This window comes from Phyllostomus hastatus, unplaced genomic scaffold, assembly GCF_019186645.2.
Source record: "Phyllostomus hastatus isolate PE091 unplaced genomic scaffold, TTU_PhHast_1.1 phas_scaffold_93, whole genome shotgun sequence".
NCBI classification, from domain to species: domain Eukaryota; kingdom Metazoa; phylum Chordata; class Mammalia; order Chiroptera; family Phyllostomidae; genus Phyllostomus; species Phyllostomus hastatus.
Genome location: NW_025334042.1, coordinates 37,604,853 through 37,623,017, shown reverse-complemented (window position 1 = coordinate 37,623,017; position 18,165 = coordinate 37,604,853). Strand labels below are relative to the sequence as shown.

Genomic DNA, 18,165 nt, shown 5'->3' with positions numbered 1-18,165 from the left:
TATATATATATATATATATATATATGTATATATGTATATATATACTTTAAACATTATAAGCACTCTGTAAATTAGATGATATTGATTGTTCTCATTTTACAGATGACAAAAAAATAAGGTACAGAAAATGAGAACAACTTGCCAATTGCCATGCAGGTATCAAACAACAGAACTTGGAATAAACTCAGGAATTCTTTTCACCAAACAGCCATGTGCTAAGCCATGCTATGCCAACATTTGCAGCCAGAACACAACATTTATAGCCAGAGCACAAATTAATACTAATCTGTATGTGAAAGGTTTAGCAAATAATCCTTTGGAATACCATATATTGCCTAACATCCCATGTAAAACTTTTAGTACACCTTCTGAAAGAGTTAAATCTCATGGTCCCTTCAAGTTGTCTCCGAGTTGAGATAGAATAATCAAGCAACGATTACCTATAAGTCTTTCTAAAGGCTTTGGAAAGCATTTATTTTGACAAACCATAAAGATGGTTTTAATGTGTCTATGAGTAGAGAGGCACTGAGTGTGGCTATTAAGTGTTTGGATTGTGAGGTCATGAATCCAAACTCTACCACTGACCTATCAGACAAATTACTTCTTCCAAGACTATTTTCCGTCAGTAAATCAAAGGTAATCAGAGTTGCTGAACTTACTGGGTTGACATAAAAATTGGCAAATATAGGTACGATGGCTCGTACATAGAATGCATGAAGCATAACATGTTCATTATTAACAACTATTAAATACCGCATTCGAAAGAGTACTGATTCTTTGAAATCTCCCCCATTTGAGTTGCCATGAGCAGATGGGCTGTGAGATATATTCACACAAGACTTTCAAAGTTTCTTCTTATGTTCTACTGGTGACCCTGGGGAAATCAGAATCTCAGATAGAGCAGAAGCATATTCTCCGACTGTGTGTCCCCAGTGTGCAAAGCACTCCAGCCACGGCCACAGAGTGTAAAGATGGATAGTATAACAGCCCAGCCATCGCCCCGCTCCAGGATACATGTTCATCTAGGTCCAGGATGGCAGGAGAGGTGATTATGAGACTAAAGTATGTTATTAACTGTAATACTGTAAGTTATTGTACTTTATGTTTTGTTACCCATTAATATAGGTTTTGACTTTTTAGCACAGTGTATATTTTAGATTTCTAAATGCATGCAAAACTATTTAACAGTACCTTTGTAATTATACCCTTTCTCATATCCTATCTTCACTTTAAATTTTTTATTAACCCTTAGAACATTATTTTCTCATTTAGGGATATCGACCAACAAGATTGTTTTATCTTAAGACAGGCTAGATTTTTAAGAGCTAAGAGGAGACACTGAAGTAAACACTGCTTCTCTATATAATGATAAGATTGTTTGCTCTGCTGCCACAGCAGCCGCCCTGACTAAATAAGACACAAAATCCAGTCATTTGTGTTCATTTACTTTACGACTCGATGTCAGTGTCACCGAGCTGGCCAAGGCTGCTCTCCCTATATTCGCACCTCATCTGCTCGCATAGATCATTCCTTAAAATGGCCTATAGGAGATTTAAGAAAAAAACATTTTGCCTTTGCACAAAGAAGATATGTAAATGAAGGGACGTATTACAATTGTCAACTTAACTTTACATTTATTTCCTATTTCCAATACCAAAGAGCCACCCCCCCATATCTAGTAGTACACAGGAAAAGATAAAATTTACTCTCTGAAACAAGAAACTGGGGGAAACGGCACAAGATGATCAACACCAGTACCATACTGAAATACTATCATAAAGTTAATGTCAGCTTTAATGCTGGCACAGATTTATGGACATCTCAGACTTTGTGGAGGAAGTAAAGAATTTAAATTCATACAATGCTTTTAAATGTACCTGGTGTGGCACCAAGAGTGTTCTAAGCATTTTGAATTCAGTTCTTTTTTTAAAAAGATTTTATTTATTTACTTTTAGAGAGGGAAGGGAGGGAGAAAGAGAGAGAGAAACATCAATGTGCAGTTGCTGGGAGCCGTGGCCTGCAACCCAGGCATGTGCCCTGACTGGGAATCAAACCTGCAACACTTTGGTCCGCAGCCCACACTCAGTCCACTGAGCTATGCCAGCCAGGGGTTGAATTCATTTCTTAAGGAATCATTTCTCTTGAAAATACCTGCCCCCATCTTATTAGACTTTCCTATCCTATAGAATTCCTTTTATATGTCAACTTATGTCCTGCTCCCACAAATTCAGGTATTTGTCCTTGTCTATAGTTTTAGAAGAGAAAGCTATATAAGTGTAATTGCAAAAATAAGTGAGAATAATACATTAAAATTATAATCTAATACATCCTTACATTGTGAGTTCACTTTAAGATCCAAATTAACTGCTAAATGGTTGTGCTTTTTAAAGTGGCTGCTACACAAAGATCCCTTTTCCCTTTTTAGGTACAGTGGAGAGCTGGACCAGCTGTTACAGCCAAGAGGAAATACAGTGTAAAGTATTATCTGAAATATTTTGAGGTTCCATTGGCAATTGATTTACAGAGTCTTGTAGACTTCATTCCAATTCCTAGAATTCTGGCACCAACGCTGCAAAATTCCTATTTTTGGATTCCTTTAGGAAAAAATGAAGACAAAAATCAACTAAGTTAAAGAAACAATAACTGATTGAAAATACTGACAGAGGCTGTCAAAAATTTAAAATGGAAGCTAGTCCAGACAAACAAAGGGCATAGGAACCCACTAAAGCACTAGATTGAAGGCATTTAGATTTGCTGTTAAATACAATAAAAAATAATAATTTAGGAACCAACACAGAATTCTAAGTGTTTTTTTTCCAAGCAAGGACATTAAAAATAAACTTGTCAGTACTATTAACATTGGTTCATAAGAGAAAAGTAAAAGAATGCAATCTGAATAAATCGAAGAAATACAGTTTTGTGAAGAACTCACTATATTATGCCTGTTGACTAAAAATCAATGAAAACTTCATTACAGAACCAATTGATCCATTAATCATGTACAGTAAGAGAAACCTAGGCTTACTGCAGGAAGGTCTGGCAAAGCCCCAAGAGGCAATATATGCAAATAAGAAGGAAGTATATATCAGTGCACAATGGTGCTGATTCTCCTACCCCGTCTCCCTTCCTGATAATGGCCCCATTGAGATCCACAAGAGGACCCATTAAGAATGTTTTCTGATAGAAGCAAATTAAAGGAGAGAGAAAAAGAGAGGAGCGAAGGAGGAATGGAATCAAAGGAAGAGACTACTGAAGAATTGAAAACACAGCATCGAACATACAGAATGAAGCTTAGTTCCCAAACTTGTCACCACTTTTAACATCCAAGTTCAAATGATCCTATTACACAGGTCCCAGAATAACGAATGAAATGAAAAACCAAACACCTATTCATCCAACAAAATCTGAAGAAACACCATTCAAGTTTCCAGCATAGCTGCTTAGCGTTCCTGCTATTTCCAGGACCTCGCGAAGCAGATCATCTCTCTTTCCACTTCATTTAAGGTGGTCATCCAGATAAAGAAAGGAAATATTTAAAACCTCAACAACTAAAATAGTTGTTTTTATTTCTTCATATATTTATTAAAATATGAGGCGCATATTTTAATACTTTCTCCACCTTTCATTTCACGACGTGTACAGTGTGCTTTGTCTTCAGTGTTGTTTTAACTTGTTCTTTTCTCTTTCATATTTATTCTGGGAAAAAGCATGGAAAAAGCAAAACTATACTATAAACTAAAGATCTTGCATTACTCATAATTGATCCAATGTGAATACATATTTTTAAAAATATTTTGGCACCTAGTACGTTTTTTGTGGAAACAATTCCAAAGAAATTTCCTTTTGTTTGTCACAAGTGGGATATCTTTTAACTGTGAATCTCCTTGGCACTTGTTAACTTGTATCAGGGTTCTAACATTTTATATAACATTATAGTGACTTCTGTGCTTATCTGATGTCCACATTTTATAAGAAGCTATAAGAGGGAGGAGACTAGTTATTATTTATTTCTGTATCTCTGCTCATGGGTATTCATTGTATTGAGTTGAATCTTTCTACAACACTCCCTATTAAATAAGTAATTAAATTCCATTAGGCCAAATCTTCCTTTGCAAACACATGTTCCCCCATTACCACAGCATTAGAAGTTCTTTCTTATTCCCCTGTCACAGCATAGCACTATGTGGAAATGCTTACAGTAGACCTTCATTAAGTGTCCTCAACTGCCTCAAAACTCCCATATGAAGCTATTTTTTATGTGAGAGTACATTCATTAATTTCTCCAGGCTCAGTTAACTTTCAGCTCAACAGCAAATAGTGTGGACGTCATATGGACCAAGGGTTTCTCAACTCGCCATTAGACCCTCCCACAACCATACAGAGTAGAACTGTACAGCAGTAAGACAAACCAATCTACTGCACAACTTATCCGATGGCTTTGTTGGACCCCAGCTGATTGTTTTTCTCATGTCTTCATTCCTGCTATCTCTATGGGTAATTTTCAGAAACAATACATTATAAAGATTGAACCACTTACATCCAAACAAAGGCCTGGGTTTTTATCTAGATAACTTCATGTGGCATTTTCCGGCATTTACAGAATAATGTTTGTAACAATGTAATTTCATTGTATGATAAACATCAATTTACCATAAAAACAAATACAAACTTGTCACCATTTTCACCTAGTTTCAATTGAATTGGCCCAGTTCAGATAAGCAAGCCTATCTCTTACAGAAACAACAGTTTCTAGATAAACTGTGTGAAATCCAGTATGTGTGCGTAGAATTATACTGCCTACTATCATAATTTTATACTGCCACACTGCACATATGGCTTGCAAGCTTACTTTATCTGAATCTTTCTGAATCTATTCTCCATGCTATTAAACTGAGCACATTCTACATCGTTCAAAAGTAATTACACTTTCGTCTAGAGTGTAGGAGAATGGTCTCCCTAAACAATGAAATTCTCATGATTAGAACTGGCACAATAACCACACTGGTGTTAACAACAGTGTGCATTATACTATCACAATAACTTCTCCTTAGTTTACTGTACAAAGGTAACCAGAAATTTAAAAGCTTGTAAAAACCACCATATAAAAATAGGAATCTTTACCATACCATAATTAAGGTCTTATTCTGTGATTTATTTTTAAATAACACATGCATTTTTTCCTTTTTAAGTTTTCTGAACAGTACTTCACACATAACATTATGCCAGTCACACATCAAAAATACATTATGTGCCTTGGTCAGGTAGCTCAGTTAAAGAAATCTGCGTCTATATTAGGTTTAATAAAAAAAAAAACTTGTATCCTAATTTGTTATAGGATATAACAAGTATCCTATACTTGGATAGGATGGATATGTTATAGGATACAACAAATATCCTAATGTGTATAGGATACCTGCCTGCAATCTTGGTTGCAGGTTCAATTCTAATCAGGTCACACATGTAAGAATCAACCAATAAATGCATAAATAAGTGGAATAGCCTCTCTCTCTCTTTCTTCCTTCCCTTCCCTTTCTAAAACCAATAGACAATTTAAAAATATATTACTAATGACCATTAGATCATAAGCAAAATTTACATAAAGGGCATTTCAAGACACAGCTATCATAGAGCATTAAAATTATTTTAGGTAAATAAAGAATCCCAGGAGTTGAAAGTGAGCCTGAGCAAGTAAAAGCCTTTCTCTAGCATGCGTGGTCTGAATGAATTATTTCAGTGTTTAAGTTTGAATTTCATATGTTGCAGACTTGCAATTGTTACACTTGATTCTCAGCTACATGGCCAACTTCTAGAGCATATCAGCTTGAGTAGACATTTCTTTTCTTTTCTGATGAACTTCGGAGAGAAACTGATTCTCCCTGAATGTTGCTTCATGATGTGACTCTGAAATGTTTAAACAAATCAGGATACAACACGTTTTTTATTAAACCTAATATAGACCCAGATTTCTTTAACAATTCCAGGAAAATTTTGTCAATATAAACAATAAATAAGATATTAAAACATAATACCATGTTTCCAAATCAAATAGATCTTTAAAGTAAAAAAAATACACACAAACATAGCATTTATTACACATGTAATTCTGCTACCAGTAGAGTGGGCAACTCAAATTATTTTTTAATAAAACATTATATTGTTTAAATAAATACCTATATTTTAAAAATCAATCTTGTGAAGCAGCCACTCTACACTTAATACAAAGCCATTCAATCAGTTCAAGAGAGACGGATCAAAAAGGGAGTTTGGCTGAGACAAGAGTAGGATTTTTGTGGGGGGGGGGGAACAACTGATAATTCAGTAACCACAGGTGGTCAAGACTTTCATTTCACATCACATTTGACACGAGAACAACAATCTCACCAACAGAAGTAGCATGATAGAAGATTAGCACCCAAATGGCCGCCCTATAGTCCCCTGGCTGTCTCTGACGCCCTACTTGATTTTTCTTCTGACTTACTCCCTCTGGTGCTCATAAATAATCATGTTGATTGACATGGGGACATGTCCAGAATAGTTCTTCACATCATGAAATAAATCCATCTACACCATATCTACTATTAAAAATGAGCCAGAAATTAGTGAGCCTTGCTTGTCTCTGAAACTCTGAGGTGACAGCCTCCGACCGCATGTTAAAAAAAAGAAGTGGAGCAAGATGGTCAGGCCTTCCATAAAAATACAACTGAGGGCTGCTCTTCCATCCATGTCAGAATCAGACTTGCCAACCTTGCCTATTACCTTTTGGAAGATAATGTGAGAGGAAGATTTGCTGTTAATTGCTTGGCAAGATTGTAAGCACTTCACAGAAGGAACCAACATTCTTTTTCATGCTCACACCTGTCTGCATCTCAATCTTCTATTGATTAAAAATCTGACAGTACTTTATAAATATATGTATATAATCTGCTTAATACAGTTCATCTATAGTGTACTCTGAATAGTAGTAAAGCCTTCCAAGAATAGGAGGAGCCGGAGCATTCATATCAGTTACAACTGTTTTGGAGTGGCTCTTGGTTAGGACCTTAGTTTATTTCTCAAAAATACTAAGGTAACAAATGCAAGTTCAGAAAGGAAGAGTTGAATCCTTAGCTGACCCAATTGCAAATGCTAGTGCTTGTATACCCTGAATATGAACAAAGGATCTGGACTCTAATTCCTCAAAACTTTTATATGACAACAGTTATGAAGTATATAGAACTTATATCTCAGGAAATATTTTTAAACTTTATATTGAATGTATGTCTCTATAAACCATCATTATAAGGATTACTCATCAGTTTTACTTTGTCTCTAAACTATGTGGGAAATAAAAATATAGACCTCTCAATATCTTTCTTTTTTATTTAAGAATATAGCACGAATGTCACATGTAAGTTGGCAATGAAATCTAGAAAGCTGTTTTTTCCCCATCTGAACTCTATGATACAAATGCCATAAAACATTCTATTGTTTTCAAAGATATTGAATAGGAAAAGTATATAAAATGCATTTTTCTACTGAAATAAAAGGGTGTGCTATATGAATATGACAATTATCTACTATCTAGGTGGAAATATAAAGTGTTTGTGTTAAGTAACAATTCTGTAAAAATATTCAATCATTTTGATAAATGCATAAAATGTCTTAATAAGCTTAACAGTTGACTATATCATAGCTATTATAACATACTTTCTGCTTTTAGAATATACTACATTAGTAGATTCTTTTTGAGTTTTAAAATTTCTAGAAAATTAGCATATTCACCATGAAAAGGGTCTTAACAGCTTTGCCCAAAACATATATTTAATCATCTATATGAACTCTGCCATTTAATCAGCAATCACAAATTAATTATCTATTATATGCTGGATATCAGAAGTACAAATATGTATGACTATGCCTTCAAGAAGTGCATGGAAAAGTAGACAGGTAAACACACAAATTATAATATAGGCCATTGTAAAAATTATAAACAAGTGCCATAGATAAAAGAATTACATAGCAACCATTCCACTTTGGGAGGTCAATGAAAACATCTAAGAAGAAACAATTACTGACCCTAGTCTTCTGTGAGATACACAATGCCCTAGGAAGGTAAAACATGAAAAGAGAGAGGTTCTCCAGGTAGAACGAATAAAGCTGTGTCATTTGAGGTCACTTGGTATGTTTATGAATACTTTTCAAATGTCCGGCATGACTGGAGCATTGGTCCCATGGCAGGATATGGCAGGAGACAGGAAAGCCGTAATTTGATGCTAGTCTGTATAGGATTTTATGCTAAGATAAAGGGTTTTACACTAAATCCCATAAGCACCAAGGACACAGTAGATTCCAAAGTGGGGTAAATAAGCTAACTCATTTCTCAGGGAAACAAGTCTTTTGGAAGTTGAAGGAAAGACTGGAAAGAAAAGAAGCTGAAAACTTGAGATGACATAGGAGATTCTTCCAACTGCCTACTCAAGAGATGAAAAGCTGGTGGAATCAAGAAACATTTGAGGGAGAAACAAATTTAGAAACCAATTAGACATACAGTAAGAGAAAACTGTCAGTTGTGATGTCAGTAAAATGAAGTTAAATCATTTGTATTCAAACTGTTTTAACTTCTAGAACAGCAGATCTTAACCTATTTGGGTTACAGATCTACTTGAAAATCTGATGAACACCACATTCCTACTCACACATGTGCACATACAGAATTCTCCATTCATTTTCAGATCCATACACTCTGGTTAAAAACTTCTCCTCTAGACAAAGTTGTTTGAGGGAAGGAGTTGTGTCTGATTTGAATCAATTTCCATAGTACTCAACAAAAAACTTGGTACAAAGCAGGCAGTTTATAGTTTTATTTAGTTAAACTGAATTTTCCATTATAAACTGAATGGTTTCATGTTCACTGCATCCTGCATCACAGAATTCCCTCCTACCAACTACAGGGTGTAATTTAATATGCCTTTCTTATACCCATCTTCGAGTATATGCAAAATAATCTCACCTTTATCTTTGTGGTTTTCTTCTAATTATAACTATTTATATCCACTCCTTCAAACTTGCCTTTATGTTTACAGTTGTACCTCAAGAAAACCAAACCGAGAAGCACTCTCAATCGGGCATTCCCCGAGGAAAAGCAAAGGTGAACATATTACAGGAAAAAGGCATGAGCAGTGAGGCAATGTCAAATGAAGAGTCCAGCTTCTCCTCCCTGGTGAACTGTGCACTACCATCTTCTCACTTTCTTTTCCTAATTTCTCCTCCGTGAGAGGAGGCAAAAGGTCATGTCATTGCACACAACTAACATGAACTTGCAGTAGAGGGAGAAGGGGGAGATTATGGACAGTATGACTTAACTTGCCAAACAAAATATGCCTGTGCTCTTGGGAAGAGCTTATAATGTATGTAAGCACAGATTCTAAAACTAGACTGCCTGGGTAAAACCTTGATTCTCCCACTTATTAACTATGACCTGGAGCAAGTTATTTAACCTCCTTGTGCCTCAGTTCCTTCTTGTGTAAAATGGGATTACTAATAACACCTCATTGAAATACTGTGATGATTAAAGGAGTTAATATTATTTGTAATATGCTTAAAATCTATGTAAGTGCTATATAAGTGTTATCTAAAACATTATTCTTGGTAGAAAAATCTTGCACATAGTTAAATTTCCATAGAAATTTTTATCTATAAGGCTTAAAATGTTGAATGAGAGTATTTAAATCTAATGTGACTACCAAAGATTAGTGTCTATTTCACAGCCCTTAGAGAACATCTGATTCTCCTTGTTGATATAACTCCACGTGTATTTAGGCAATGACATCAACAAGTGGGCATATCTCAGTACTATGCACATTTATGATGCATAATAATTTCCTCAGAGAAAGCAAAAAAAAGTACTTAACAGAATCAGAGCTGTCTTTAAAGATACAAGAATGTGTGATGAAACATTTTTGTTGGTGTAATCTGGTTCACATTAATGGCATTGTCATTCCTGAAGGTAAGGAGGAGGAGAGGTTGCAAAAATGTGACATCCACCCTCGCAGGCATGTGGCAAGGCAAGGGTGGCTCTGCTGGCAGCTGAGTGCCCTGCCACCTTGCCAACAAGTAGATTCCATGTATTTGTGTTCCTCAGACGGGCCTAAACGCCTTATTTGTGTCTCTGCTGTCTAAGCTTCAGCCAAAGATGCAATGCTGCCTTCTTTCTTCTCATCTGTGAAACCACAGTTTCCCAGTGATCCAGATCCCGGGATGAGAAGCCAGATAAATTATTCTGAGTTTCAAATTCTGGAGTAGGATACACCAGGGAATTACTAAATTATCAAAACAACATCATGAGTGGGGCCGAATTAGAAATTATAGTGTGGTCACATTAAAAACGATAGTCTTTATGAAACATATACTTCTATAACATTGCCAGTACTTTAACAAATATTGAAGCCCAATCTGGGCAAAGAAAGAAAATGGAAAAAAAAGATTTATTATGGTGCACATCTTCAAAGTATGTTGTACCTCTATCTGGAAGAGGCTTTTATTAGAAATGTTATGACATCGAACTTTTCTGCTGACTAATTTTAAATGTGTTATCCTAAAATCATTCTTATATTTACATATTTTTCCCTCAAATTAAATCATAAGTATCTCAAAAGCAGAATTCTTGAAGAACAAAAGATAGCATATCTTTTACTACCTACTAAAATCAATTTACTTATAAAGAATTCTAAGACGGTAGGAGTGAATCTTGTGTATGGCTATTAAATAGATGATAATTGTAAAGCAAAGGACTGAAACCAAACTATTATTAGAAGACTAGACTGGTCAAAAAGTGAGTGTAGGCACAATAGTCCATGAGAAACCTACCATTGTATTGTGCTGAGAAGTGGGAGTCCTATGGCCACAAGTCTCTTGCGTCAGCAGAGAAACTGGCTGAAATTCCTCAGAGTGAGGCTTGTTGGGAAAACTCACATGCAAGGGAAGGTGAAAGGCTGGGAGCCCGTCACTCTCCTCTTCTTCCACTTTCTGTCTGCTTGTCACCATGGCTACCTCTCCATCTGCTTCCCCATACGGAGAGGCTGGTCGCTTGGAAGACATCCTGGAAGGAACAAAAGAGGAGAAAATAATGAAACCTCCACATAAATCCTTAATGCCGTCATTGTGTGGTTAGGGGCCATTGTAACAGAAATGCCTTTCTGGGCTGGCAGAGAGCAGGAAACCATCCAAATACCACTGCAAAGCACACACAGTCAGAAACAATGGCCAAGCAGGTAGCAACAGAACAGTGCTTGTTTGTTGGGAGAATAATACACTAATATAGCGCTCTCTTGTATTCTGGCTCCTTGAACAAGAGAATTCACCTAAGAATACTGCATAATGAAAGACCATTCCGTTTTAAAGAAAAGAAAAATACCCATCTAGTTTTACACTTTGATAGACTTTATTGAAAACAGAACATCTATGAATAGGAAATACGGTTGGGAGTTAAAAGAAGGGAAATAACTAAAATGTGTTTCATCAAAACTAGACAAAATAAATAAATGATTCTCATTATAAAAATTTGCATTTAATTTAAAGTAAGATTATTGTGAAATACAGGTACTGGTTACATGTAAACCTCAGAACACATGATAGACAAAGAAGTTTGATATTTTTTTAAAGCTTAAGAATTGAATAAATTTTATAATTGCTGTAAATCTTGAAACATTTGAGATTTTTCTTCCCTCAATTCTAAATCATGCAATTGAGGCATTTAGTTCTAATATCAAATTTGCAGAATAGTATTAAGAGGTGAGAAAATAAAAATATTCAGTATTATTTCCACAATTCTATGACAGATTTAGATATGACATCAGACTTATTTACTCTTCAGATACCCAAGTAAAAGGGAAAAAAACAATCAAATAAGGATATTTTGTTTGGGTAAGCTAATACCTATATGACAATGCAGTTAGATAACTGAACAAAATTAAGTATTTTTGTAACTACATCTGATTGAAAATGTAATCAGAAGTAAAAATATGTGGCAAATATTTTTAAATAGATTTCCCTTTTCTTTCATTGAAAGTTTTACAGACATATATATAGTTAAAAATTTTAATAAAAAATAAACTCCTCTATTCACAACTTGATCTGACCTTGAAAAATCTATGTTTTGTTCAACAAACAAAGAGTGTTAACAGAATCATCTATGTTTTGTTCAACAAACAAAGAGTGTTAACAGAATCATCTATTCTTATCCAGAAGAGTGGGGTAGGAGGTCGGGTATTAACTAACTGCAATACCACTTCATATATTTCACTGGTTTTTATATTTAAAATATAATAAAAAAAGAGATGTCTCTAATCTTTCTTGAATAATACTATTCTTAGTATTAGAGTTTCAAAAGAAAAGTATCAGAGTACTGAAGACATTCTACTAAGAAATAATAGGACTGGAGGAAAAAAATAAGAGCTCTGGAAGCAGACAAACATGGATTAAAAAACTCCACTACTTAGAAACAGTGAGACTATCTCAATGTGCTCACCTTTAAAGTGAAATGTGATACTTACTTATAAAGCTTTTTGAGAATGAACCGTGCACCCTCTGAAAACAACTTGTAGAGCGTTTATCACAGAGTAGATGCTCAGTAAACAATAGCTGTTGCTTACTTTAACACACATTCTAACACTGCAGTATGACACACGGCCTCATCCAACAACAAAACCACAGAACTCCAAAATAAGGAAAGCGGATTGCCTTCGAGGACTTAAACTATAAAGTCAACATTAAATACAAAGGCTCCTAATAGAGAAATGGTCCGTGGCCAGTCAGACTGGACAATAAACTGACCAAAGGTATGGGCAAATGTTAAAGAAGATGTGTTAACAGTAGGGATCTTGAACAGTTGAAGAACAGAGAAAGAAGAGGAAATGTTGGTGGCTGCCATGCAAGCACTGTCTAAAGAAGTAGACTGAGCTAACATGTTTCAGGTATCCTGAACTATTTCTCATCTCATCACCAAGGTTTACTTCAAATACATTCAAGTATGGAGAAAAGAAATTAGGGGCTGGAGTTAACAGAAGTAGAATAATCTTAGTCTCATTGGCAACATCAAATTGATATGTTAAATTATACACAGTAACTCTGATATTTAACTTCCACTGCCCTGCTCCCATGCTCTCCAAGAAAACTTCTGGTTCCCATATTGAAAAAAACGGGCTGACAGAATAGATTTAAAATACTTTAAGTTCTTTGTGATTTATAAGAATAAGTCAATGAGGGAACTTTTAATTATTTCTTGGTTTCAGATGCAGCACGACTTCAAGGAGATTTCACATTTTGTGCAGGCATTATCATGCTTGCTAGAATTACTAAGTTGGTATTCTGGTGTCTGCCTCAGTCTTATGCACAGTCTCCTACTGTCTGAAAACTCCAGGCTATTGGCAAGAGCCAGTCTCTAGGTGATCAAAGCAGAAAGCTGGGTCATCTGGCCTTTTCTAAGTTAACACACAATTCTATGACTTTCAGAAGGCATGGCCATTTTGCTGGCTTCTACATTATAAATATAATAAATTATTCATAATAAATACAATTATCCATAATATAACTATGAAAAGTGAAAGTCCAAAAGTAGTCATTAGGCAGACAAATATCACTACTCTTCTCAAAACTTCTAGTCATTTCAATACCTAAATTATCTTTATATACAACTGGATAAACATTCTATATAAATATTTATATCTATATAAATATATATAAAGTTTTATATAAGTCAATATTTCTATGAAGCAAAAATTACAAAGTCCAAAACACTGAAAATGAAGAAATTATGGTGCTAGAAGGCAATTGATCCTGAAATATGATATATTTCATATTTATTTTAATTCTATTTTCAGAGACATAATTTCTTAAATGTGTTGAACTTATGAGTATTTTTATACAATTCACATAAAAGATTTCTTAAATTAATAGAATAAAATGACCATAGTTGTAGTTAAATAATAGGCTACTAATTAAAAAAAATAAAATACTTAACAGAGATATCAATCTACACTGCTTCTAGATATATTGATAACAAAGTTACCAATAACTTTAGATTCTTAAATTTTTGTTCCTCTACTAATGGGTTTCATTTTGTACAGAAAAAAGCCTCATTCATTTCTAAAAACATTAAGAAAGCACAGCAAATTTCCATATATTTTCTATCTGGGATGTGTAGGGTTCCAATTCCTGCAGCTTAAGCTACTGGGATGTGATGCAGTGAAAGGGTACCTAGAAACAATTTAAGGATCTAGTTCAGGGTACGCTCTTATGTATTAATTCAGAGATGATTATTGTTATCACTGTAGTAGGTGCTAGACTTATCAATGAACAAAACTCAGACTTCAAAGAAAATGGCAAAGAAATTAGGCAGGTAAATATAACCCAGTGTGAAACTAACTAGTGGAGCTAAGATGACAATAGTAATCTTCAACTAAGTTTTGTGTATGGACAAGAAAATCTTGAAAGAACTCTTGTTTAATTCCAGGGCAAAAGGGAATTTCAAATCATCAACAATTTACTGATCACTGCCTATGAATAAGACATTTATCTAGTGAAAATTAAAACATGTAATTCAGGCTCTCTATTTTAACAAGTTTATGAACCTATTGACAGGATTTTAAATAAAAGGAGAAAAATAATGAAAAGCAGTTCTAGTTAAGGGTAAGATGACATTACGGCGAACAACCTGAGGGCTTCCTGAAGGCTCAAGCAGCCTAGAATGCTTCAGGGAATGGTTGACCAGTTTGGGTTTTGAGGAAAGAGAGGACAAATTGGAAACTTTGACATAAATGAAGAGGAAATTTCACGTAGGAAGTACTGAAAAATACAAAGATGCCGACAGCATTTTAGAAAGCACACTATAAATTTGTTTCGAGTTTACTTTAAAAGGAGGGGGAAATTGAGGAATATGGACAAAAATCCCATCTTTAGTCCCAACATTCCTACAGTTGCGAAGTTACCTAAATGGCATAGATAAGAAATGGCTCCCTTACAAGGGGTAACTGGCTTTTACAAGGAGGTGCTTTTCCTCTACTTGTCCCTGTAGCAATCTGCATAATCAGGCTACTCTGGTCCATATGTGAAAGTAATTTTAAAACTACTGGAGTCCTCTGCTATTGGCTACAGGCTGTGTGCACACTAATCGCTCTCTAACCAGGATGTGCTCAACCGTATTTAGACCTAGGTAGCAAACTGAGGAGTAGGGTAAAGGGTATGGGGCTGCAACAGAAAACCAAACCAGTGGTTTTAAACGTTGGCTGCACACTGGACTTACATAGAGATGTTTAAAAAACACAGCTGTTTGGGTCATACTCCTTGACATTCTCTTATTGGTCTTTGAGTGCACACAGGGTTATCAGAATTTTTTAAAGCTTTCAGGTCTTTCTAATGCACGGTCAAGTTTGCAAATCATTTTTGCCTCACTCAGAATAATGCCCCTCACCCAAGATGCCCGAATCCTAATCCCTGAAGCCCGTGAATGTGTTACCTTACAAGGCAAAAAGAGACTTTTTGCAGATGTGATCAGTTTAAGTATCTTGTGATGAGGAGATTATTCTGGATATTCTAGGTAGGCCCACAGCAATCACAGAGGTCTTTACAAGAGGGCAAAGCAGGAGGGTCATAGTCAGAGACATCGAAGATACTGAGAGGCTTGCTGTGAAAATAGATGATGCGGCCATTCACCAAAGGATGCAGATGGCCTCCAGAAGCTAGAAAAGGCAATGGGACAGATTTCTTTCCGAGAGTCTCTGGGCATGAGCCCTGCCAACACCTTGACTGTAAGACTTCTGAGCTCCTGAACTGTTTGTATTGTTAAAGTCATTAAACTTGTGATAGCTTGTTACAACGGCACCCGGAAACGAATATACCACTCACTCAAATGTATCTCTTTATAGGTTGGTATTTTTTTCCAATCTGAAATCCTCCTACCTCAGATACGCACTTGCCCGTTCCTCACTGTATTTAGCTTTCTCACCATCATTCCCCAGTAAGGCCTCCCATGCTTATTCCGCCCTGAACCAGCACCTCCTCCCTCTATTGCTCTATACTCTCTACTTTGTTCACAGCACTTATCATTACCTGAAAGTTTTCATGTTTATTTCTTTGTTTATTATCTGTCCCTACCACTATAAGATACAAGAGGGTAGATTTCATTTTGGTTCACAGATACTTACCCAGTACTTAGAATCGTTTCTGCAAAGAGTAATGCTTAAATAAATATCTATTACATGACAGTTACTAAATAAAACCAGCAACTCCCTCACTATTCTCCATGACTAGGGGTACAATCTAGTCTTACAGGACAAGTATAGACAATGTTTTTATATTGTCAGAAAAAAAGGAAATGTAGCTTACCGATTCCAGAGCCTTTTTACAAAATAGTTTCCATGGAAGTGAATTGGTAAACTGTATTTAATTATATTTTTAAGGTATTATAAAAAATCTTATAGTTCTTTCTAAAGTGGTAAAACACTATAAAAGTGAAGTAACTGTAAAAATGCTGCATAATTAATTATTAATAGACCTATATTGAGGAATCATCTACTATTACTTTAAACCTAACTCTATCTGCTTAGGATATGTTCTTTGCTCTAATTATTTTGGAAAGTGGCAGGCACAAAGTCTAAGAATTGATATATGAAACAGACATAAAATGGAAGACTCAGAATAATAATTGCTTTTCTTTTATACAAGTTTATCTTTAAAGTTTCTTTCTTTCTCTAGTTTTTTAAAAACTTTAACTGGTTAATTCAGAGATAAAGTACTAGCAAACAATGCCTTCTACTGGTTATTCTTTTGGCATGTTAGTGTTCCTTTTAAGGTTTGCAGTTTTGTATAAAAAATTGGGGAAAAAACTATAAAGAACAAACTCAAATTCTCGCTGCTCTACAAAGTGAGTGTAGAGACTGCAGTCACAGCAGTCGAAGTGACTTCACCCCACCTCAAGCTACACCAGCTCTTCTTATTGCCCAACGAAAATTGTATTCAATAGTTTGTTTTTCCTTCTCTACTTATTAATATATACAATATCTAAAATTAAACACAAGTACTTGGAAAGCAAGAATATTATATTTTAATTTCTTAAATTTACAATGACACTTAAAATGTCTTGTATTTAATATGATTTTGGTAAGTACAGGTCTATTTTTTACCACTCACCTGGTCTTTCTAAGATTAATGCTAGGTTTATAACTGACTACATGATAAAGGTCTTTCCCATTGCTCTGTATTTTATCCCTAAATAGTGTAATCCTCTATGCTGAATGAGATACAGTTAATTATATGGCAGCACAATTCCTTGCACATGGTTGGCCACTCACTGTACTTTTCTATAAATAAATGAATGAATTGAATGAGTGTTTACTTTGTGCTGGGTAAATTACTTTGCGTTATGAGGAAACAGACAATTTAGATATGAAGACCCTCTGCTTTACCCTCACAGCAATACAGTTTAGATGAAAATAGATAGAAATATGCCCACTCATCCATTCATTCATTAATGGAGAATAAATAATAAAAGAAAATTTACTGGAAGACTACCTTGTGCCTTTAAATAGCAATGTAATTATGAAATCAATGAAGAATATTTTAAGGTAAATTACTTTTTATAAATATTAGTACTATAATAGAGAGACACCATCTAGCTAAAGTAATAAGAGAATACTACAAATTACGAGAATTCAACAGGGTGATAAAAGATGGATTAGAGGTCAATAGAGAGAGAAGAGGAGAAAATTACAGAGAGGAGAAATGACAACAGCAAGCAAAAAATATATAGAAAGCTATGGGTTAGTGAGCAGGATAGTTTGGTTAAAGAAGTAGATTCTCGGATGAGTAAATGCAACTAAGAATGAAAGGTAGTGAGCACATGATCATGATTTTTGTTAAATCCTATCAGGTTTGAATGTCTAAACAAAAATTAGAAATTGGTACTAAAGGCAGTAGGGAATTGGCGATGGTTTGTGAGTCACATAATAGTATAATCCAACTTGTATTTTAGAAAGGAAATTTCTCAGAAATTAGTAGGTGATAGAAGGTTTAGGGTGGGAAGCATAGGTGGAGAACAATGTGGTGAGATATTTCAAAGATAAAGAGATGACTTGAATGTATAAATTAGAGAATACTGCCATGTAGATAAATATATGAATTAGAAAGAAAGAC

At 34.9% G+C, this 18,165-nt stretch overlaps 1 protein-coding gene across 6 annotated transcripts in view; it reads right to left on the bottom strand.

Moving 5' to 3' along the window:
* Nucleotides 1–18,165, bottom strand: part of SOX5 (SRY-box transcription factor 5) — a 930,694-nt gene that overhangs the window by 313,158 nt on the left and 599,371 nt on the right. For 5 of the 6 annotated variants that reach the window (XM_045829753.1, XM_045829752.1, XM_045829754.1 and 2 more), the window contains one exon: nt 10,846–11,077. In XM_045829753.1, the coding sequence (XP_045685709.1) occupies nt 10,846–11,076 (231 nt within the window). In that variant the 5' untranslated portion in view covers nt 11,077. The remainder of the gene's footprint in view (nt 1–10,845; nt 11,078–18,165) is intronic. The other variant, XM_045829756.1, reaches the window with a different exon arrangement.